Raw genomic sequence first — 23409 nt, 5'->3', positions numbered from 1 at the left:
GGGAGAAGCAGACGTGGGCCGGGCTCTGCCAGCTCCCAGCTGCCAGTGCTCCCTCTGAGGAACAGGGGCGGTGGGGGGGCAACAGGGGGACGTACACAGAACGCTCGGCAGGAGCCCACCGGAGGGCAGGGTCAGGAGCCACGCCAGCCCCTGGGGGAGAGGCACCCCGGGCAGGACGCCGAGGTTTGGAGAGCCAGGCTGGGAGAAGGGAAGCTGGGCTGGCCTGGCTGCGGAGGACAGAAGACGGGGTGGCCGGCCCCCCCCCCCCCCCCCGCCCCAACCCAGCCTCCACCCCTGCCCATGGAGGCTGACTCAGCCCGTTCTTGGGCCCAGAACCTTCCCTGTGCTAGACCCCGGGGCCTTTGTCCCCATAGTCATGAGGTCTGAGGGGGTGGGGACGCTGCTGATAAAAGGCCCGGGAGACAGCTCTGTGCGCCTCAGAGCTGCGGCCCACATGCAGCCCCGGACACAGCCCCTCGCCCAGGCCCTGCCTTTCTCCTTCAGAAGGGCCCTGTGGGGCACTGGGTTCCAGGTGCCGGTCATGAAGACGGGCACAGGATGGGAGGGCCTGCAGCAGACCCTGAAGGAAGTTGCCTACATCCTCCTCTGCTGCTGGTGCATCAAGGAACTGCTGGATTGATGCCCGGGACGCCCCCGCCCCGCCCGCCCCTGCACCGCTCAGGTGGGCCTGGATCCACCCCTTCCCCTCCCGCGCCCCCGCACCCTGCACCGCTCAGGTGGGTGGGCAGGGCCCCAGACCCAGGCGCAGGGCCACAGCTTCTGTGACAGAGCCCGCCTCCCAGCTTCCTGTTCTCTCCTCCAGCGCCGGGCCCAGCCCCCATCGAGCACCCCCCCGCCCCGGGCCCCACCTCCAGGCCAGCTGTGCTTGACCGACGATGGGCCACAAACAACCGGGGGAAGTGTGGACCCTGCTTCGAGTTTGTGCCATGTGCCAGCCTCCGTTCCCGCCCGCACCCCTGCTGGACCTCCGGTGCAGGTGCACGGGAGCTGCCTGGCTGCTGGCCGGGACCCGGATAAGACTGCCGCGGGACCCGCACCGTGAGCTCACCGGCCTAGATGGTTGATTTTTCTGTACTCAGTGCCAGGAATGGGCTAAGGATCACTAAACTGTGTGTGCGTGCATGTGTGTGCATAAATGTATATGTATATATATATATATATGTATGTATGTATATACATATATCATCTGCTGTGTGCCAATCCTGGTGCTCTGAACACATCAGTGAACAAAACAGGCCCCTGTACTCACAGAGCTTACATTCTGCTGGGCAGAGGCAGGAAATAAGATGTAAACAAAAAATAGGGATATAGATGTTCTATATAAAATAAATAGGCCTTGAGGCCAAACGTGCTAAATGTCTAAAAGGGACTCCAAACAACTCAGCACTGAAAGGGTCTTGGAGCCAGAGCCAGCGTTCAGACCAGGGAGGGAAGGAGATGGGCGCCAGGCGGCCTGGTCGGTGGAGCGTCCAACTCAGGTCATGATCTTGCGGTTCATGGGTGCGAGACCCTCATCAGGCTCTGTGCTAACAGCTGGGAGCTGGCTTTGGATTCTGCTGCCCCTCCCCCACTCACACTCTGCGCCCCCCCCCCCGTCTCTCTCAAAAATAAACATTACAAAAAAATCATTTTTAAAGAAGGGAGGGAAGGAGGTTGTCCTGGATACAACCCACACCGAAAACCAGGTTTTCCGACTCACTGGTTGGGGAGGGTGGAGGGTGGAAAGCCCAGGTTCCTCCCAACCGGTGGGTAGGGAGGGGTCCGGCTTGGGTGGGGTCCCGCGCCTTAAGCCAGGAACTCAAATAGAAGACGTGGCCTGGCCAGCTCCCTGCCTTGAGGATCTTGGGAGAAGCCCTGGGCCCTTGCTAGCCCCAAGCTCACGGGAAGTCGGGCCCTGCTCCCCCTGGTCACACATGAGGCCGCAAGAGAAAGGCACCCGGGTGGCCACGCAGGTTCCTCAGGCTTGTCACCGTGCACAAGCACAAACAGCCAGAATGAGCACCGCTCCCTCTCTTCCCCTCGGCAGCCGAAACACACGCTGCCCCTGGATCACGCCCAGCAGTGGGCACGCGTCAGCCACTGACACCATCTTGCTCACACTTCCCGACACGCCCACTCAGCCCCCCACAACCGCAGAGCCTCTTGGGGCCAGTTGTTGCCCCCTCCCTTCCGTCCTGGGGCACAAGCCTGGAGATGGTGTGTGGGACTCTCTCCTCACCCCAGGGACCAGCTTTTCCCAGACTTCCTCTGGGTGTGTTTTGTCTCTCTTGGTAAAGGTGACCCATACCTAGAGTAAGCAGTTCTGGTGAGAAGTGACCCCCCCCCACGACCACTGTCCCCGCGGGGGTGGCTCAGATTCAGCAGCCCCTGGGAGGGCATTCGGGAGAGAGTGCTGCACGCGCCTCGCCCTCCTCTTCCCTCGTTCGTGCAACAAATGTTAGGGAGCACCCGCTGTGTGCCAATCTCCGTGCTCCCGGCACCACCGCGGTGAGCAAAACAGGCCCCAGGACTCACGGAGCTTCCGTTCCAGTGGGCAGAGATAGGAAATAAAATGTAAACAAAACAATAGGAACATAGCTGTGATTAGAAGATGCGGGCTATGAGCTGGGGTGGGTGTGAGGCAGGTCGTGACGTGCCGGTGGCTCAGGGCAGGCTTAATAGCGAGAGCAGTGGAGGGAAGGGCTGGCCTGCGCGCATACACATTCCTTTTTTTTTTTTTTTAAGAGTTTTTCTATTTTTCAGTAATATCTGGCCCCAACATGGGGCTCGAACTCACAACCCCGAGACTGAGAATCACGCACTCTGCGGACGGAGCCAGCCGGGCACCCTGAGCCCGGAGGAATTCTCGGAGTTGCTAACATGGTCTCCACACGGCGCTGCCGCCTGGTTTTTCCCCTCCGACGAGGCAGGGACTCCGCAGGGGCACACACGGAGCCTGCTCCCTCTTTCCTGCGGCAGCGTGGTTCTCCATAGTCCTCCCGCTCAAGGTAGTCTTTATCCGGGTAGCTTGGCGACCTTCAGGCCTGCACAAAATGCAGGTAGGTCAGCCTTCTCGCCGGGTCCCTTCAGAGCCCACCTACCCCAGGACACAGCAGTAGGAAGAGGTAAGAGCTTGAATCCAACCAGAGAGAGGTTAGCGGTGGAGGACACAGAATTCACCTTTCCACACAAGTGTGGGGCTCCTGCCTCCCCTCACAGCCTGCACCCCTGCTTGGTCGGCCCGTCCCTGACTCGAGCTCTGGCCTTCTGCCTCCCTTCTCCTTTTTTTTTTTTTTTTTTCTAATTTTTTTGTTTGTTTGTTTACTTATTTTTGAGATAGAGAGAGAGCATGAGCAGGGGAGGGGCAAAGAGGGAGAAGGAGACACAGAATCCAAAGCAGGCTCCAGGCTCCGAGCTGTCAGCACAGAGCCCCAGGCGGATATCGAACTCGTGATTCGTGAGATCAGGACCTGAACCGAAGTCGGACGCTTAATCCACTGAGCCATGCTGGCGTCCCCAGCATGTTTGACTTTTATATTTAGGAGGGGAAAAAACTGTTTTTCATGTTTATTTACTTTTAGAGAGATAGAGTGTGAGCAGGGGAGGGGCAGACAGAGAGGGAGACAAAGAATCGCAAGCAGAACCCAGACTCCGAGCTGTCAGCCCAGAGCCCCCCCTCCCCCCCCACACCGGGCTCCAACTCACGAACCCTGAGGTCATGACCTGAGCCGAATTGGGACATTTAACTGATTGAGCCTCCCAGGCGCCCCTCTCCCTTTCCTTTCTCAGACCCCACTCCCACTGAGCCACTGAGCAGGGACAGGGCCTCGGGCTGGATCCTAGAGTCAGAGTTCTGAGCACAAGCGCCCTCGACAGCGGAGGGGATGTCTGGCGAAGGCCACCAGGGAAGCGGTAGGTGTCGGAAGGCAGGGCCCAGGAAGTTGACGGAGGGAGAAGAGGAGAGACTGCGGGTGGCCCAAGAGGAGTGTCAGCCCTCAAGAGAGCCCTGAGAGTGGGAAGTATGGGGGGAGGAGCGGGGAGGATAAGAAAAGCCGTGCATGCCGCTCTGAGAACCCTTGCCACACTACAGTGTTGGACACTTACACAAGCCCGCTTGAAAAGTAGGCTGGACAAGGGCAACTGTCCCAGGTTAGCTTGAAAGAAACAGGCCAAGAGAGGTGACGTGACCCACTGAAGGCCAAACCCACAGTACACTGCAGTGCGGTAGTCGGCCCGCGAGCCCCGATTTTCTCGTCTCATATTCGGGGCTCCTCCGGGCCAGCCAGACTTCCTCTTCTGATATTGCACTTCAGGGGGTGGCCTGGTGGCCTGGGGGCGGGGCCAAGCGTGCAAAGGTGTGGGGAGGACTCCCGCTCCCATTCTGCACCCACTCCACCTCCCCCCCACACGTCCACTCTCAGCCGGCCTTCCTCTTGCTGCGCCTGCTCCTTTGGGGGTCCCAGATACGTCTTTTTCACCTAGACCACACAGGCCAGGACCCGGTTCCGGCCTACACCTCCCCAGTGCTCTCCAAGGGAAAAAGATGCGGCCGCTACGCTGCAACGTCCTCTTCCCAGCTGGGAGAAGCTCACGTTTGGAGGGTCCAGACTCCGCTCGGGGCTCATTGGAGGGCGGAAGATGGCGGAAGAGGGGAGCTGAGTGCCAAGAACACGAGGGCTGGGGAAGAGCTAGCTCATTTGCCCCTGGGCGCCCAGGGGCCCTCTAGTGGCCACAAGGGGAAGGGGAAGGGGCGGGGTAAAACCGGGAAGAAGCCTCGGCAAAGCTGGAAGCGACCCCCAGATGCTGCAGCACTGGAAGGATTCTACCCAGGATTCCTAGCCGATCACGTCGACAGAAGACCCTCCACGGTGTGCGAGCGGCAGGTGGAGGAGAGGGGTCCTGGCGAAGTGGTCGGAGGAGCCGCCCGCACTCATCTGGCTATTTTAGTAAAGATCTTGGTGGGGTCCTGAGTTCTCGCAGCAACGCTCAGAAGCGCGCGGATAGAGGGGTGTGGCAGTCGCTGCCCCCACGCCGGGGCGTGGACCCCCAAGGCCACCACGATCTTCCCGATCCCCGGCGTCCCTACTTGCATCTCGTTTGCACAGGAGTTATTTCCCCTTCGAAAGGCAGAAGTCCCCAACCCTTTTCTCAGTCACTGCCAGCCGAGACTTTTTACTCCGGCCTTTGGCCGTTCTTCCGGCCGTCCTCCCGCCCCTCTGGCCGCCGCCCCCAGGGCCTTCCGTCCTTCACCTGTGCCAGCTTCTCGGCCGCCACCCACCACCCGATCCCAGCTGGGTACGAGCAGCCGAGACACCTGCGCCGCCTGCCGGTTGGCCGGAGGGAGGCTGAGGGCAGAGGGGTTCTGTTTCGCCTTCTCCGGGACGTGGAGTTTTGGAAAATGTTCCCCGAGCTTCCTGAGGCTAAATTTATCCCCCCCGGCCCTGGGGGGCGCAGAGATCCCGGAGACGATTAGCGCTGAGGCGCAGCCGGCTCCCGCCCAGAGGCCCGGAATAGGCGCCGAGTTATAAATAGTGCGCCCGCAGGTGTGGGGGGAGTCGGCGGGAGGGGGCAACCCTGGCAGCCACGGCCCCTTCAGGTGGGTTGGGCGGTCGCGGTGGGGGCGCCGGGGGGCGGCGGGCGGGGGGGGGCTGCGGTCTGTGCGCCCCCAGCGGTTTCCTGGGCGGCGGGTTTTTCGAGGGAAGCGGGGGCAGCCCGGGGAAGGGGGGGAGGGCGGGGAAGAGGTGGGCGCCCAGCGCAGGCTGTCGCTCGGCTTCCAGCTCAGCCCCCCACCCCTTCCAAAACAGGCCCCCAGACCCACCCACTCAGGACCCCGCCCACACAGAGCCGTGCCTTTCTTCCGCCAGAAGCCCTCTCCCTCCACGCGCGGCAAGCATCTAACTCTCCCGCAGCTGCCCCTGAGCGCACGTGGCCCAGCCAGTCCGGGCACCTGGCTGTCACTCAGAATCGCTGTCCCCAGCCCCAGGTACACAGTCCTCCTGAGGAGGGATTAACTCCTGCCACTTTCTCCTCTAAACTAAGGTCTAGCTGGTCGCCTGAGATTTAAGTCTGTACGTGCGGATCTGGGATGCCCCCGCCCCCCGCCCCGGCCCCCGTCTCTCCAGGAGGTCCCCTGCAGACCGCACACCTGCCCTCGGGTTCCCGGTGCCAGGCCGGCGCTGGCGGCGGGGCGGGGGTGGCAGCGGGGCCCTGGGGCCCAGCCGGGAGTTTCGTGGGAGGGGAGCAGCCCCCAGTCAGCAGTCAGCGTTTCTCGGCTGCCGCAACTCAGTGGTTTGGCGCGGTCAGGGCCAGGAGTTAGAGGGGAGGCGGGAATTTCAAGTCGGGGTTCCCCCCTCCGACTTCTGAGCCAGGAAGGAAGCTGTATGGACCAGAAGAGAAACGTGGTGGTGGTTGGGGGGTGGGGAGGGTCACTGAGGAACAAACAGCAGGTTCCGGGGCTGTCGAGACTGGAGAATGGCATTCCGGGTGCCCACAGATTCAGGCTGGGTCCAGCAAGGCTCCGGAGGCGACCCCCAGAGTTGGGGGACGGGGCGGGCCCGAGGCACTGGGCGCCTTTCGTCTCTTTGTACCTAAGGGCTGGTGCCAGGGCGCCCGCCCTCCTACTGCCTCTGGAGGCCCAGGCTCTTGCCCTCCCAGAACCGCTTTCCTGCCCTTCTTCCCCGGGGCCATGCAGCCCCCTTCCGTTTCACGTGTCCTTCTGGCCCTGCCGTCCTGCCCCCAGCCCCAGGCGCGGCTCTTCCCCAGTATGGTGCGACCCGGACGGCTGGAGAAGGGAGGGAAAAACCCTGCCTGGACCCCACCGACTCCGGGGCACTCACCGACTAGAATCTGTCCGGCGGGGCCGAGAAGAAAACCCGGAGCAGTGACCCGCCTCGGGGCCCAAGGGGGACGGGGCGGATAGGAAAACCCGGAGCGGATCGAGCGAGCGGGAGCGCCCCAAGCCTGCTGCCACCCCCTCCTTCCTACAGCCCCCCTAATTCTCCAGTGAGATAATGTCTGAGGTGGGGGGCTGTTTGGTTTGGCCTGGGCCCTCAGGGGCGCCTCACACTTTCCGCCCCTGGCTGGGGCGCAGGGCAGCGGCCCCGAGGCTGAGTCACGGCCGGAGAGGAGGGAGGGCGGGACCCGGACTCCGCCCCTCCCCCTGCGCGGGGATCCCGGGTCAGCCCGGGTGAGGGCCAGGGCCCCCCTGGCGCCGCCCATTGTGGTCCAACAGGTTGAGCTGGTGCCCCGCGGAGCCACCTGCTGGAAAGGGAGGGAGGCCCCCCTGCGTGGGGGTTGGGGCGGAGGCGGCGAGTCCGACCCGGTTCGGCCCGGCCGGCCGCGGGGAGCGGAACCCGGCTCCCTTGGCCGGACTGGATTCCGTTTTACACTAGTGGGAGGGGCTCTCTGGGGGACGCAGCGCTGCAGGCCCAGCTGGAAGCGTCCCCACCGGCCACCTTCCTCAGTTATGGGGGCGCTGAAGTACGCATTCTGTCCCCCCCCCCCCGAACCCACATACACCTCCTGAAACACCCAGGCTCCCCTCGCCACCTGGGTCTCCGAGCGAGTCCCGGTCGAGAGGGTCCCTCCTTCGCAGAGACTCAGTTTCTCCACTTAGGGAGCAGGCGGGATGGAGGCGGGGTGCAGGAGCGAGAGCGCGCCGCCCCCCCTCCCCCGCCGCGGCCCCGGCCCCTCCCCTCTGACAATGCCAAGGCCGCAGCGGGCACCGGCTGGAGCGCAGAGGCCGCTTGCCCAGGGCGCCGCTCCCTCCCCGCGGGGCGCCGTCACGCGTGGGGAGGGAGGCAGGGTGCCCGCAGCCTCCACTCCCCCGCTCCCTCGGAGGCGGGGTGGGGCGTAGGAGCTGAAGCTGGTGGCCTGGTGGCTCCCCTCCCCCTACCTCCCGGGGCACTGACCTGATTATAGCCCCTCTCGGGACCCCCTCCTTCAGTCCTGGAAGTCCCCGCCTCACCCCCACCTAGCCTGTCTCTAACCTCTCCTACCCTTCCCTCCCGAGGAGGTGACCGCACAAGAGCCCCTCACGGACCGTGAGAGCCCTCGATGGGGGCGCTCGGTTCCCGGGCCACTGCGGACACTGCCCACCCTCCCCCTTTCCCTCCTCCAGGTTTCAGGCCGGCCCCCTCGACTCCGCCCCCTCCCTGGCGGAACGCAAGGCGGGACCCACTTGAGATGGGCGGGAGCCCAGGCCAATGGGCGGACTGGGCGGTGGAGTGCAGGGGGTGGGGCGGAGCAGCGGCGGAGGGCTGGATGGGGGTCGGGGGCGGAGCTCGAGTTAAGGTGGACTGGGAGAGATAGGGGCTAGAGGAGAAAGCGGGAGAGGGAGGGGGAGAGGGATCGCGGCAGGTGGAGGGAGAGAGAGACCGAAGGAAAGAAGGAGGGAAAAAGAGGAGGGTGGGCCAGGCTCGGAGAGCGAAGTAAAAGCTTGGAGGAAGGGAGCGAAAAGGGAGGGAGGGACCCATCTGCGCCCTGCGGGGACTGGCTGGACCGAGGGGTTGAAGTTTATATCCTTATTGGGCGGAGGGAGGGGGCCCTGGGGGGGGGGGGGCGGGTGAAAAACCAGGAAGTGACAGAGGGTGTTGCTAAGGGTTGGGGGGGGAGTTTGGGGGGTGGCAGGGGGCGGGGGGAGGGAGGGGAGGGATGGGGGGAAAGCCAGCGGGAGGACAGGTGAGACAGCAGGACAGGTGAGGCGGGCCCAGAGGGGGGGGCGGGTGGGAGCCAGGTGAATGTACGGTTCTCGGCGGCCGAGGGGGGGGCGGGCGGCAGGAGGAGGCCGAGGACTGCGGAGGAGGAGCCCCCCAGCAGAGAGCGGCGAGCGACTGACCGCGGCCTTCTGACCAGGACCGGCGCAGGGCCCCAAGCCCCCGGGCCCGGCGGGGGACGCGCTTCTCTCCACACCCGGTGCTTCAGCAGTTCCGGCCCGCGGACCCGAAGGCGGAGAGGTGAGTGTACCCCATTTTTGTCGCCGGCTCGGGGTCCCCCAGACGCGAGACTACTGCAGTGTCCTTCGTCTGTCCTGGAAGTGGGACCCCCCCACGCACACGCATGCAGACCAGACTCCCACCACTCCCCTTCCCTGCGCCTTCCCGGCACCCCGACGCTTTGGAACTGATTTTCACTGAGAGAAAAGGTGGGCGGAGGGTCCCCAGAAACTTTCTCCGCACTTCTGGGATCAGGCAGACTGGCGGCTCCGGGATGGAGAGAGGGTGAGGCGGCGCCGAGCGCTCCCCCAGTGTCCCCGGTGACTCGAGGGGAGACCCCCGAGCCGCGCGGGCTGAGGGAATGGAAAGGCTGACGGACTCTAACTAGGACACGGCGCCCCCCCCCCCGCGCCCCCTGGCGCGGTGGGCTGGACCCGGGCCAGTTGCACGGGGGGCGGGGGTAGCGCAGGAGGAGCCGCGGCTGGGGGGAAAGTTACCGGCTGGACTATTCGGTTTCCTGCGCCTCCGGAGCCGCGCTCCCTCTCCCGTGGCGGGGCTCGGCCGCAACGTCCCGGCGACACCGATTGGGCCCCCGTCCCTTCCTCCAGGCGCCGCTCCCGCCGCCACCCTTCCCAAGCCGGCCCAGGCCCCTAGAACCCGACAGCGAGGGTGGGTGACCGGGAGGCGCCCGCGCACCTGCCCCTCCACCGGGTGGGGGTCGCTACTGTGTAGTCGTGGAAGCTACTGGCAGCGCCGCTGACAGAGGGCTGCCATTCAAAGGGGTGGGGGGCGCCGCTTTCCATTCCCAGCTCTCGCTCTCTCCTCCCACCCCACCCCAAGTAAGAGAGCGACGTGTCCCGGCCAGAGCGGGGGGGGGGGGCGGGAGTGGGGGGGCGGCGTGGGCAGCGGGTTGTGCCCGGACACGTGCCTGCCCAGGCGCCCCGGCCCTGCTGGTGTTTGGAGAGAGGGCGGGTCCCCTGCCCCCCGCCCCGCACAACCCCCACGTATCAAAGGGCGGCTGAGACGTGGTGAGACCTCGGGGCGCCCTGGGGGGGGGGGGGCAGGGAGCCCGGGTCCGGAGCAGGGGAGGGGCAGAGGCGCGGGTGCTAGCTGACCCACAGGAAACGAGCGCCGCTGACCTAGTTTGGGACACCGGAAGTGGGTGCTGAGGAGAGGGGGAGACCAGCAGGCTGTCCTGGCTTCCGGGCCAGGTGGAGGGCGTTCTTGAATTGACCCCCGCCCGCCCGCCTCGCAGACCCCTAGCTGCGGCCGGGAATGGGAGTGAGTCAGCGCAGAGAGTCCCCCTTCCCCCAACTTATTCCTGGCGGAGGGAGGCAGTTGGTCAGGGCCAGGGGGAGCCAGACTGAGCTGTGAGGGGTTAAACCAGGATGGGAACTCTCTGCTCCCTGAGGGTGCAGTGTGTAGGGGGGTGAGGCCTGGAGGATTACGGGGTGGCCTCCTGCTCCCCCGCACACACCGACTGGTTTGGTCACCCCTGTACCTGCCTGGCAGACCCGGCATGGAGTGGGCACCAGGCTGGGAGGGGAGAGCGGGGTGCGAGGAGTGTGGTGCAGGGCTGGACAGGGACGTGGCTGTGACTGAGTTTGGGTGGCAGGGAGTGCTCCCTGTCACTGGTGGCTGGGGAGGAGAGCAGGGGGCTCCCCCTGGAGCAGCTGATGAAACCAGAAGAAATCTCCGCCGGTGCCTCCTGTCCCCGGCCCCCGGGACCCCAGCTCCCCCAGCGCGCCTCTGTTACACGGTTGCCGCAGGCATGGTGCAGCCCGCCGGCACCCCCAGACGCTGTCCCCTCCCTTGAGTCCCACACCCGCCCCCCAGCCTTGACACAGGGGTCAGAAAGCGGTCACTGCCACCCGAAGGGGGCTCTGGGGCAGGAGGAGAGCAGTGCCCACTAGGTTCAGGTGTCAGGGAGCGAGGCCTGCTCTGATAGGACACTCTCATCAGTACGAAGCTCTGGCTACTGTGGACCCCAGTGTCTGGGAGACAGGTGTTGACCTCTTCCTCCTTCCCCGTGGTGCCCCCTGGCACCCAGGGCCCCCAGCTCCTCCTTGGCCTAGTGCCCGCCCCGGGAGGGCGCGGCGGGCAGCGGGGGCTGGGCTAACAATGCACCATCAGGCCCTTTGTGTGCCTGCACTTGGCACCCTGGGGAAGGGTGGGGGAGGGGGCCCAGCGGGCATGGGGGGGGGCGGAGCGCCTCTGGGGTGGGGACGGTGAAGGCTGGGGGAGAGAAGCAGAGAATGAAAGCAGGTGGGGAGGAAAGGGAAGTAGGTCAGATAGGGTGCTGGCCCCCCATTCCAAGCCAAGACGGAGCAGACCAGCCCCTGATCTTAGGGCCGCCCAGATGGCACCATGCTGCCTGAGGCGCAGCCTAGGACTGGCCATTTGGGGTCAGAAGTCACTGCCCGGGGGACTGCCCGGATGGAGGAAGCCTGGCCTGGTACTGCCCCCTTCTTGGTGGCTGAGAGACCCAGTTCTGGTCAAGGCCGAGGCCCTAAGACCGGGTAGTAAATGGGCTCCAGGCAGGGCGCTGCCCTCTGACGGAGCCTCTGGACCTGCTTCGGGGCTTCCTGCCTCCGGCCTGCTTGGTTCCTTGACCTTCTGAAAGTTAAGGCTCTCTGGCCACCAGGCCTTGGGGCCTATGCCTACTGCCTAGGGCTGAAGAGAAGAGTGGAGGGGGGGAGGAAGGTGGGGAGAGGAGATGGCTAGGACCCTGGCATGGGGTGTGTCGCTCTAGCCTCTTCCCCCTCCTTCTGCTGAGTAAACTCGTGAGTAAACTTGACGTTTTGCCCGGACAGTTTGAAGTTGCCTCGCTGCCCCCCCCACCCCTAGTCCTGCCAACACACAGGCGGCCAAGCGCCAAGGCGGGCCTGGGGGACTGGGGGGAAGGGGTTAGAGCGACTGTCGTCCACTATCAAGGGCTTTGGAGGGGCAAGGAAGACCTCCCCCCGACCCCCGCCGCAGCCACGCTCAGGTCTTGGCAAGAGTCTTAGCTGGGGCCTGTAAGCATCTATCTGAGAGCCTTGGGGAGCCCAGAGAAAGCGGCCTCAAAACAGAGCCTCTGCCCACTTCTGACCTCCACCCCCTACTAAGGAAAGACACCCAGCTGACATCTGACCCCTGAGTTGCCACCTTTAACGTTCAAGGCTGCCTGGCCCAGAGGGAAAGCTACCTTTAGCAAATTCCACAGGGAAAGCGAAGAGGGCTGCTCTCTCCACTGCATCCCTTGGTTGGGGTGGGCGGAGGCTGGTAGCCTTGGCGACTTAGCCCTCTCTTCGGCCGAGGCCTCCCAGCTGCCATGGCCTTGGTCCTGGAAGGTAGCGTCCTCATTTGCCAGCGTGATTCCTTGACCTCACACCTGGACCTAACCCCACATGGACCTCCCCCCAGCACACTCCCCATCAGGCCTGGCCCTGACCTCCCCCATCCTCTTCCTCCGCCTCCTATCATCCCAGAACCAAGTCAGCCTTCAGATTTCTCCAGCCAGCAAATACCTGCGCCAGATCCAGAGGTTGAAAAGCGCCCCAGGCAAAAGAGGGCTTGTGTCAGGCAAATGGAGCCAGTGACCCCAACAAGCACACCAGCCAGCTATCAGTTGACATCACTAATTCCTCTTAGAGCCCCCAGGCCACCAGAATGGCAGGGGAAATGCTTTCCCAGTCCCTGCCAGGCTTCGGAGTCAGGCTCCACCAGGCCTTTGCTTTCGACCTCATGTCTCTGGCTTCAGTTTCCTTCCTGTTTCCACCCCCCCCCCCAACTCCTCCCCACCCATATGCCCCTTTCAACAGACATCCTCTCCTCCTTCCTTCCTCCTTTCCTCCCCTTCGCCTGGGAGAAGGGGTCCTCTCGCCCCACCGTGGACCTCCTAGCCTTTTACCTCTTCCAAACACAGTCCCCTTAGAGACTTCTGACCAAGTCCTCTGCTCTGCCCTCCTGTCCCCATCAGCAAGGCTCTGGGGAAGAGCACGCAGGACTTCTCTTGGGAACTACAACTCCCAAGGTACATGCAGAGCGATTGTGGTGCATACTGGGAGTTGTAGTCCTCTTTGCTCTCTCACTTTGGTTAAGTCTGGAAACGTTGCAAGATGAGAGTAAAAGCCAGGACAGGCATGAATTGGAAGGTGGGTACCCTCTGCATCTCCCACCCCGCCCCGTTCTCACCGTCCTGTGCCCACATGACACCGCGTACCCATGATTAACATCCCTCTCCTCTGCTGGGACAGGCTACCATTCTTACCATAGGGCCCCACCCAAGAGGTGCCCCCACCCTGCCCTGCTGCCCCTGGCAGGGGTAAAATGGAGGGGCCCCTTCCCTGCCCCCTGCCCTCTAGGCTGGTTCCCTGCCTTTATGGGGATCAAAGGGCAGAGAGCAGCCCCACCCCACTCTCTTGCAGGCTGCGGGCACCAAGGCTCTCAGGAATTGTGGGGACTTTGGTGCCCAAGCAAATGTTCAAGCAGAGGGAATGCTGGGAGGCTGGCACCCACTTTGGGGAATGGAGCTTTCAATGAGTGTTCACTAGGCTGTCCACAGTCTCCTGGGCTCTCGTGTAGGCCCTGACTTGTGCACTGCCTCTTGAGGACATGGCTCGAGAACAGGGTCTTGGGCCTTATCTGTAGCACCCAGGGGCCCGGACCCGCCTGACTGGCACCAAGGCACAGGGGTGACCCTCCCCCACCCCAGGCCCACAGTTGGCACGGGGCACCGGGAGCAGGGGGGTAGGAGGGAGAGGAGGGCAGGACTGCCAGCATCCTGGTGGGTAGGTGCCAGCCGGGCCGGGAGCTGGTGAGGGGCAGCAGGCCAGCGGCACTGAGCCAGCAGCTGTTGGGGGGAAAGGGGAGGGGTGTTATAGGGGGCATTTCTGTGGTCCTCCCCGCCCCGGGAGGGCCTGGATCGCCTCGCATCTAGGGAACATTAGGGTACCCCTTGTTCCAGGAATAAGAGACCCTAGGAGTTGGAGGGGAACTTTGTGGCCCACCCATCTCTGGGCTCACAGCCCTCTTGAGTTGCCCCTCAGGCCCAGGCGGGTCCCACCCAACCGGCCAGGGTGGCAGCTTGCGCAAGGGGTGGGGCTAGGCGCTTCCCAGCAGATGCCCCCTCCTGGCTCCTTCCTCTTTCGGTGCCCTCAGCTCCCCCCATCTGTCCGCCCCCTCAGGCCAGCCCCGTCCCCCTGGTCCCCCTGGCCATTGGGGGCTGGCATGAGTGCTGCCCCCTGGCCTGGTTGGCAGGGGCTGGCGCCCGGGCAAGGAGCTGTGGTATGTGAGTGGGTTTGGGGTGAGGCGCAGGGAGGGCGGGGTGCCGCCTTGCCCAGCCCCTGAGGGCCCCGGCCCATGCAGGCGGAGGGGTGGGGGGGGGGGGAGAATTCGGCCAGCTCCCAGGGGTCCGAGGGGACCACTGGAGTCCGGAGGGCCTCCCCGTGGTCCCCTCTGGGACCGCGTGCCCTGAGGGGCTGGGACCTGGGCACCTGTCAGCCCTGGCACTGACTGTCCAGGGTTCCCCTCCTCCCTCTCCCGGCCACTGCCGCCTCCTGTCCCCTCCCCTCCCTTCTTCCTTCTCCTGGTCCCACCTCCAGCAGCCTCTCCCGTGGCTCCTCCTCACCTCTGTCCTCCTGGACTGTCCCGGCTCCTACCTTGCCTACGCTCACCTTTTTCCCCTTTCGGGACTGAGCGAGGACGAGCGGGGGTGGGTACAGCTGGGGCTTCGGGCACCACAGGCAGAGACTTTAGGCCCTCTCCCACGCTGCCAGCCCTCCGGTAACCCCTCCCTCCAAGCTGGGGGGGAGGGGGGGCAGCACCCAGAGGGTTAAGGCTGTAGGGGGGAGGGGCTGGGCCAGGTCGTGGGCGGCCCCTTTGAAGGAGGGCGCCGGAGCGGGGAACAGCCACCCCACCTCCCCCCCCCCAGCCTGGCCCTCCCCCACCCCTCCCAACCTGCTCCCCCCAGGGGCCAAGAGGAGTTGCCGGAGAGGCCCCTCAGCGTCCAGGTGAGTAGGCCCTTCTCTGGCTTGGGAGATCAGGCCCCAGGGGAGGCTTGGAGGCCTAGAATTGGCCAAGGGTCAGAGAGGGACTGAAAAACAGGCTAGGAAGAGGGTGTCCAAACCTCCCTGGGAAGGTGTGGGGAGCTGAGGGTCTGAAGAGCTGGTGTGTGGGAAAGCTTCAGCATTTAGGGGACCCAGGAGGACAGGGGAGCAGAAGGGGCCTACGGGAGCCGAGGGATCGCTGGGCCAGGACAGGAGGTTGGACAGGCTGGCAGAGAGCCGGGCTCCGGGGATCGGGCTGGGGTGTCCTCTGGGGCTGGGGGGCTCAGGTTTCTGCCCGCGGCTTGGCGGGTGTGGGGTTACCAGCCGGCTCGGTTACCCAGCCTGAGACGCTAGGCTGGGGGGAGGGGGTGGGCACAGGGCAGACCCTGGCACCTTGTGCCGTCTCCTCGGGCCCTAAGGGGAGCCGGTGCTGCCCGGGCAGCTCCTGCTGGGAACCCTGATGGCCAGGGTCTGTCCAGGTACGAGGTTGCCTGGCCCAGGGTGGGCACTCCGGGGAAAGCCCAGCAGCTCCAGGGCTGGAAACTCTGACGGGCAGAGAGGCCTGGGTTGTCCCCCCCTCCACCCCACCCCACATCCGCTCTCTCCGCACCCCCACCCCACCACCCATCCTCTCCAGCTGGCCCCCAAATTTCGATCCTGTGCTTCTTCCAGAAGCGGGGCCTGGGTGCCCTGGATGTGGCCATCCCGTGGCAAGACCAGGCCTTGGAAGGCAGGCCTGGCTGCTTGATGGAATTCTGCGGCCCGTCTCTGCCCGCCAGCCTGGGGAGAGGGGAAGGGGTGCTGCCCGGAGCAGAGGGGAGTGGAGGCAGCGGGACAGGCTGGGCCCACACCTGAGGGACAAAGCAGCAGAGACAGGAGAGGCTGGGGTGGCTCCTGGGGCCTGAGGGACACGGAGGCCTAGAGTGGAGGCAGGGGGCCGGCAAGGATGCGTGTCGTCTTGGTCAGGGGACAGGCAGGCCAGTGAGCAAGGGGACAGGAAGAAGAGGCCAAGGAGGGGGTCCAGGAGCGCAGGGTGGCTGATGAGCAGGGGTCCCCAGAGGTAAAGGAGGAAGGCCACATCTCTGCCATCTTGCGCCCCTCACACCCCCCAGGTTGGCCCGTGCCCTGCGGGGCAGGCGAGGGCTGTGTCCTGATGTCAGGGAAGGGAAGGTGGAGGGGAGCACGGAGGCCTCCTTCCTTCCAGGAGTCACAGCACCGGGAATTGGGCATTTTGAGGGAGGAGAGGCTTAACCCCCACAGCACCGGGAAGCAGCCAGCTCCCCTGGCCTCCTTCCCCCTTCGTGGCTTGCGGTCTCCCTTCCCCGCCTGGCCCCCAGGAAGTGTGAGTGCTGGGGGTGGTGAGGTTAGGAGGGGGGAAGCGGCATGTGGGGGATGGGCAGGGCACGCACTCGCTTGGAGGGGCTGGGGTGGGACTCCGTACACGCCCAGGGCACCCCCGGGGCAGGGGGCCTTGCCTTCGGAGCCCTTACCGGCCCCTCAGGGGACTCCCCGGCCCCTTACCCTGCCTTCCCAGCTGGGCAGTCCAGATGGCCACAGCCCCTGGGTTCCAGCAGCCCCGGGAAGTGTAGGAGAGGCTGGGGAGCCGGGACTCCTGGGTCCCTGAGGACTTTGGCCCCGTTGTCCTACTTCCCCACCCCCCTGGTCCAGCCACAGGCCAAAGCCCTGTCTGCGTGCAAAACTTAGCTCCAAAAAAACAGGAAGAGAACCTGAGGCTGGAGTTGGGGTGGGGGCGGGGGGGGGGCAGAAAAGAGAGAGAAGTAAGAGGGAGGGGCGGCCAGCCAAGACAGGAGGGGGGCACTGAGAAGCGCCTCAGGCCTCCATCACTCTGGCCGGAGGATGTCCCGGCCAGGTCTCAGCCTCCCTCACCCCAAGCTGCTGCACCTGGAGAAGCCTTTGGTGTTGGTGGGGTGGGGGGGGTTCTGCGCGCCCGCGTCTCGGCCCCATATCTATTTTCTCTGCCGCTAATCCCGGTTCCGCCTGCTGCCCCCCACACTAAGCCTCACTCCCCTAATCCGCAGGCTGTGGGGAAGGGGGGCCAGCTTTACTCATCGGCCGGCCGATGGGGCCGTATCCCCTCTCCTCGCCTGGCCCCAGCCGGCAGGGGTGGCCCTGGCGCCCCCAGCACCGCACTGGACACCGTCTGAGGTCAGCACCCGGAAGGAGTTACAGCCTCCTCCCTTCCTAGCAGGGCCACTGCTCTCTATCTTTTGACTCTTGGTGGCGGACACACGCTGGCGGGTGCCCCTGGGTGCGGAGAGGTACCTGATGGGGCTCCTACCTTTGCCCCCTTCTACCTTTCTCACCCCAAAGTCTTCCCCCCCACCAAAGATGGGGCAGGCTTGACTCAGGGCCCAGTTTCAAGAGAGCTGCCCACCTGCTTGGCCGGTCTAGCAGGCCTGACAGTGAGGGGAGCCTGGGGGGGTGGCGGGAAAGGGGGAGTGATGGGGCGGGGCCCCCGGTTCTTCCCCCTACCAGGCAAACAGACCAAACAGACCTCGCCTGGTTCCCTGGCACAGCCGCCCCCCCAACCTCCACACACACCCATGCCCACAAGGCCTCAGCAAGAGGGGGCATGCCGGGCTGGGTGGGGATGGGCCGCCCTCACGGGGCGTCAGGGGGCCGGGCCCTTTGGGATGCAGATGTGGGAAGGGTGCCCGAGGTGGGGTGGGCATCCTGGCACCGGTGCCCCACCCCCGCCCCCCGATGACGGGGCTAGGAGTGCCCCCGTGGCCTGGTTGGCACCAGGGTAGCTCCAGGCGACACCTAAGTTGGCATTGGTGCCAGAGCCCTGGGTGAGGGCCGGGGGAGTCTCCCAGAGCTGGAGAACCTTACCGACACCTCCCCTTCCCACGTGTGTCCTCTGCCTCTCCCCTCCCGCGTTGCCACCGCGTGGCCAAGGGCATTGGAGTTGGGCCTAAGGGGTTAAACACCCACCCTTGCCCAAGTCCTGTGTGAGTTGCATGGTGAACCAGCCTGAGCCTGTGACCTGACAGCAGGGTCGGCCAATCAGTGCCCTGCCACACCAGGTTGCCTCGGAGACCGGCCCTGGGGTGGGAGAAAGGAGGCGGGCTTAGCAAGCGGCAGGAATGGGTGGGGTGGGGAGGGAAGGAGGGAGAGGGATGGGGTGAGCCACGTGCCTGCGGGTGCCCAGCTCCAGGCCAATGGACAGCGAGGATAGCCCCACCCGTCCCCCTCAGGAGGGACAGGATCCGCTTGGGCTCAGGAGGGCGCCCACCCGGTTTTTGTCTGTTCCTAAGTTCTGGGGCTGTTTGCCCCTCGTTCAGTTTGTAAAGTGCAGACAGGAGAACCAAAGGGGCCCGGGGCTGCCCCCAGGGAGAGAAGGGATGTGGGGACCCAGGGTGGGAGCAAGGGCCTCGCTGAGGGCATCTGGGCGCAACTTGCAACTTACGAGAGAGAGAGACACACATGGGTGAGGCTCACTTAAGGCTTCTATGCAGGTGACCGGCCCGGAGGCGGGCAGAGACAATGCGGGTCTTGTGCTCTAAAGAGGAAATCTGTGGCCCCTGACTCCCCCAACTCCCTGAAAAAAACTTTTCGCCCCAGTGGCCAGGGCTGAGCGGCCGTTGGCAGTGGCGAAGACGACACTGACCAGTGTCGGTGGGACCCACCCTGGGGACTTTAATATTATGGACGAGGAAACGGGCCTCCTGGGGTGGGGGAAGGAAGTGACTTACCCAAGGTCATGTAGCTAGTAGTAACCTGACTCCTTGGGGTGACTTGAGGGAGAGAGACCCAGCTGTCCCCAAGCTGTTTCCCAGCAGAGGCCATCTGTAGAGTGGAATCTGCCCCTGGGTGAGGCCTTGCTTCTCCCTCCCAAGGCCAGAATGTGTGTGTCAGCCCCTAGGCCAGCACACGGTCTCACTCAGCCGCCACCACAGCCCTAGGAATCCGGACGAATTATCCTGTATTGTCGACCAGGAAGGAGGCCCAGAGACTATAGATGTTGTGTTGAAAGCCACCGAGCTAGTCAGCCACAGAGTCAAGCCTGGCTGCGTCCGGAGCACAGCTCTTTCCAGGCCCGGACTCTGTCTCCAGTGGCTCCAGACCCACCAAAGGTCAGGGCTAAAGGGCTGAGTCCTTGGGCCTTCTACCCACTCCTTGTACAGCTGAGGAAACTGACGCACAGAGAGAAGGGACTTGTCCAAAGTCACTGAGCAAGATGGCAGCAGACACCCCACTTCCAGGCCATACCCACTCTACCACCCCCCTGCCCTCCACCCCCTTGGGGGGGCCGCCGTGTCTCTGTGCCTCAGAGAGGGCAGCGCGGGGGCGGGGGGGGGGGTGGTGGTGGTGGGGACGGCCCTCTGGAGAGGGGGGCTCTCCTGACCGGCCAGCGGGGGCACCACCACTCGGTGGGGAGGGAGAGGTGGTGGCCTGGCGGGAACGAGGTGGGGAGGGGTGGGACTGGAACCTGGCCTATTGGCAGTGGGGGAGGGGGCGGGGACGATGCTTATCTGTGCGGGGCAGGAAGCACCCGAGCCAGCCAGCGACACCCCAGCACAGGGTGGCTGCTCCCTGGCCCCCTGGGGGAGGGGAGGATGTGGGGGGGGGGTGCTGGGAGCTGTATTTCCCTTTTGGCCTGGGGTGGGGGGTGGAATCTAAAAGGGGAGATGAACTTTTAGTGGGTGGGGGAGGGGAGGAGGAAGGTGAAGGTGCAGGAGGCCTCCTGGTGAGCGCGCCAGGCCCTTCTTGGGGGCGACTTGATTTAACGTCATGGCCGGGCGGGAGCGCGCCTGGGTCCAGCGTGAGTCTCGGCCCCGTCCTTGGCCTCTCTGGCTGTGGGGAGACTCCGTCACAGACTGTCACCCCACTCCCCAGATGGTTGAGCCCCGAATCCTTTGGCCACTTTATGGAGCCTCCCCACGTGTCCTGTCCCCCGGCCCAGTGCTTCCTCCAAAGGCATGGGGAGGGGGGCGGGTGAAGCGGACGGGCCTCTAGAGAAGGTTCCGTGGGCAAGTCCGGGCTCCTGCGCACCCAGAGGCAGGCAGGACTGTGCACAGCAGTTGGGAACAGGACTTGGGCCCACGGCCTGGCTTTGAACGCCGTTCGGCACGTACCTTGGAAAGTCGCTTCACCTGCCTGCGCGTCGGGTTCCCTGTCCGTGAGGAGACAAGGTGCTAGTCGGGACTCGGGGCTCGCGCAAGACCGAATGGGTAGGAACACGTAGAGTATCCGGCGCCGAGCGTCGGCCGACCCCGCGGCTCCCTCCTCGGACCCCCTCGCAGGGCGGAGTGCTCTCACCCTCTCCCTCTCCTCGACCCTACAGAAAAAGATGGGGAGCCCCGAGGACGACCTCATCGGGATCCCGTTCCCAGACCACAGCAGCGAGCTCCTGAGCTGCCTCAACGAACAGCGCCAGCTGGGCCACCTCTGCGACCTCACCATCCGGACGCAGGGCCTCGAATACCGCACCCACCGGGCCGTGCTGGCCGCCTGCAGCCACTACTTCAAGAAGCTGTTCACCGAGGGCGGTGGCGGCGCCGTCTCGGGGGCCGGGGGCGGCGGGCCGGCCGCCGGGGGGGCGGGCGCCGGCGTGTGTGAGCTGGACTTCGTGGGGCCCGAGGCCCTGGGCGCCCTGCTCGAGTTCGCCTACACGGCCACGCTGACGACCAGCAGCGCCAACATGCCCGCCGTGCTCCAGGCCGCCCGGCTGCTGGAGATCCCGTGCGTCATCGCTGCCTGCATGGAGATTCTGCAGGGCAGCGGCCTGGAAGCCCCCAGCCCCGATGAGGACGACTGTGAGCGGGCCCGCCAGTACCTGGAGGCCTTCGCCACGGCCACGGCCACGGCCACGGCCGCGGCAGTTCCCGACGGCGAAGACAGCCCCCCGCAGGCGCCCCGCCCGCCCCCGCCGCCCCCTCGGCCCGTGGCCCGCCGCAGCCGCAAGCCCCGGAAAGCGTTCCTGCAGACCAAGGGGGCCCGGGCGAACCACTTAGTGCCCGAGGTGCCCGCGGTGCCCAGCCAACCCGTGACCTACGAGGAGGAGGAGGGGGCCAGGGTGGGTGGCAGTGCGGGCAGCGGGCCGGGGGACAGCTACAGCCCTCCAGCCGGGACTGCTTCACCCCCCGAGGGGCCCCTGACCTACGAGGCCTATGAGGGTGAGGAAGAAGAGGAGGAGCCCGTGTACTCCACCGCCTACGGGCTGGCGCAGGGGGGTGGGCCCCCGCTGTCCCCAGAGGAGCTGGGCTCAGACGAGGACGCCATCGATCCTGACCTGATGGCCTACCTGAGTTCGCTGCACCAGGACGCCCTCGCGCCGGGCCTGGACGGCCAGGACAAGCTGGTGCGCAAACGCCGCTCCCAGATGCCCCAGGAGTGCCCCGTCTGCCACAAGATCATCCACGGGGCGGGCAAGCTGCCCCGCCACATGAGGACCCACACGGGTGAGAAGCCCTTCGCCTGCGAGGTCTGCGGCGTCCGCTTCACCCGGTGAGCACCCGTGGGGAGGGGTGCGGAGAGGGGAGTTAGGAGACCCCGGGGGGGGGGGGGGAGCAGGTGGTCCTGGAAGGGCTGGAGGTGTGGCTGTGACCGGAGTGACCCGCACAAAACTGGGAGGCCGGGAGAAGGAAGGTCAAGGCACGTGGGTCTGGGGCAGGAGAGGTTTGGTGTTGGAGGCAGGGAGGCCGCGCCGGCCTAAGCTGGGAGCAGTCAGCAAGGGCGTCCCGGGCGGTGAGAGGCCGCCCGCGGCAGAGGGACCAGAGGGCCGAGACCCCAGGGACCTGGCCCGGAGGAGCCAGCCAGGGTCCTGTCCTGAACCCGCTCCCTTGCGCCCCGCCCGGCCAGGAACGACAAGCTGAAGATTCACATGCGGAAGCACACCGGAGAGCGGCCTTACTCGTGCCCGCACTGCCCAGCCCGCTTCCTGCACAGCTACGACCTCAAGAACCACATGCACCTGCACACGGGGGACCGGCCCTACGAGTGCCACCTGTGCCACAAGGCCTTCGCCAAGGAGGACCACCTGCAGCGCCACCTCAAGGGCCAGAACTGCCTGGAGGTGCGCACCCGGCGGCGCCGGAAGGACGACGCGCCTCCCCACTACCCACCGCCCTCCGCCGCCGCCCCGTCCCCCGCTGGCCTCGACCTCTCCAACGGCCACTTGGACACCTTCCGCCTCTCTCTGGCCCGATTCTGGGAGCAGTCAGCCCCTACCGGCCCTCCGGTCGCCGCCCTGGGGCCCCCTGATGACGAGGAGGAGGAGGGGGCACCCAGTACGCCGCAGGCCGAAGGTGCCATGGAGTCCTCTTAGAGAGGGCCGAGCGGCCGGGCTGGCGCAGCGCGAGGCCGGGCCGCCGCTGCCAAGCAGTGGGAGTGGGCGGGACGGACAGAGCCGGGGTCGGGGCTCTGGGCCTCCCCGGCTCCAGAGATCTGCCCCTTCCCCCGCGCCCCCCAGAACCCTCATTCCAGTTCCAAGCTGAGAAGGTTTTGGGGTAGAGGCTCCCCAGACTGGGGTGATCTCCCAAGGAGTGACGCAGGACAGTATGTCTATATTTACAGCTCTATTGCAAAGGTGGGGTCCCTGTCCCCAGCTGCTCCTGGGGAGTAGAAGCAATAATGTATTTCTGATTTGTGGGGTCCCTCTTCGGCTATGCGGGTTTCCAGGGGGTGGGGGGCTTGGGACCAAAGTCTTGCCCCGCCCCCATGCCCCTAGGGGTTTGGGCTGCGTCAGGGGGTGAAGGACCGCCCCTCCCTTCCCTTCCGAGACCCCTCCTTCCTGGTTTCTGTTCCCTTTTCCTGGCAGTGAATTATGCAAAGGGGGGCGGCGAAGGAAGGGTAGGTGGGGGAAAGCGAGGTAGAAGCTGGAAAGCCTGGGGGACTGGGCCCCGCAGGAAGGAGCCATCTTCGCGCCCGCCCCCCGCCTTGCCCCCCGCCAGGCTCCGAGCGCTGAGTCACGGGGTCCTGGAGGAGAAGGGGGCGGGGTGGCCTGAGTGGCTCGCCCGCCCCTGGGGGCAGCGGGAGGGGCCCGCTCCGCTCGGCTCTCCGCCCTGGCCCTGCCCTCCCCTCCCGCGTCCCCGGGCAGGGAATGTCTTGTTCCCGCCGCTCCCTCCCCGGGGCCAGAGGGCAGGGCGGGCCGGGTGGCTCCTGCCCTCCTCTCCTCCTCCCGCCCAGGTGCGAGCCGGAGCCGCCGCCGGGCCGCCCCTGACTCACGCCGCCCCCGGGCTGGCGCGGCGCGGGCTCGGGGACGGGGTGAGGGGCTGCGGGCCTGCGGAGCGCGCGGGCGGGCGCCCCCTGGCGGCCGCTCCGGGGACCCGCGGGCGCGCCGCCGGGAGAGCGCCGAAGGGGTTCCGCTCCCAGACCCCTGCCGGCCCGGCCGCCCTGCGGGGGTCTCGGAGGGCAGCCCCCTCGCTCTTCCCTTAGGATTGAATCCACCCCGGTTCTGTACATAGCCTCTTCTGTTGGTCTTG

General features: G+C 65.7%; 2 protein-coding genes across 4 annotated transcripts; both read left to right on the top strand.

The window, feature by feature from the left end:
* Positions 1 to 61: 61 nt before the first annotated feature.
* LENEP (lens epithelial protein) lies at positions 62 to 1511 on the top strand. Its single transcript, XM_047092954.1, has 2 exons — positions 62 to 682; positions 824 to 1511. The coding sequence occupies exon 1, from the start codon at positions 377 to 379 to the stop codon at positions 638 to 640; it is 264 nt and encodes an 87-aa protein (XP_046948910.1). The 5' UTR covers positions 62 to 376; the 3' UTR covers positions 641 to 682; positions 824 to 1511.
* Positions 1512 to 8869: 7358 nt separating this feature from the next.
* Positions 8870 to 23227, top strand: ZBTB7B (zinc finger and BTB domain containing 7B). Of its 3 annotated transcripts, none has more exons than XM_047093083.1 (3): positions 8870 to 8954; positions 20271 to 21433; positions 21788 to 23227. In XM_047093083.1, the coding sequence occupies exons 2-3, from the start codon at positions 20277 to 20279 to the stop codon at positions 22251 to 22253; spliced, it is 1623 nt and encodes a 540-aa protein (XP_046949039.1). In that variant the 5' UTR covers positions 8870 to 8954; positions 20271 to 20276; the 3' UTR covers positions 22254 to 23227. The 3 variants fall into 3 exon arrangements, with proteins under 3 accessions (XP_046949039.1, XP_046949038.1, XP_046949040.1); XM_047093082.1 differs by lacking the exon at positions 8870 to 8954 and adding an exon at positions 13926 to 14201; XM_047093084.1 differs by lacking the exon at positions 8870 to 8954 and adding an exon at positions 14756 to 14926.
* Positions 23228 to 23409: the final 182 nt, after the last annotated feature.

This window comes from Lynx rufus, unplaced genomic scaffold (genome assembly GCF_022079265.1).
Source record: "Lynx rufus isolate CCGP_SWC_20201006 ecotype Redwood Valley unplaced genomic scaffold, mLynRuf1.p SCAF_31, whole genome shotgun sequence".
Lineage (NCBI taxonomy): Eukaryota > Metazoa > Chordata > Mammalia > Carnivora > Felidae > Lynx > Lynx rufus.
Note: the sequence above shows the minus strand (reverse complement) of the source record. Positions and strands in the feature narration are given on the sequence as shown.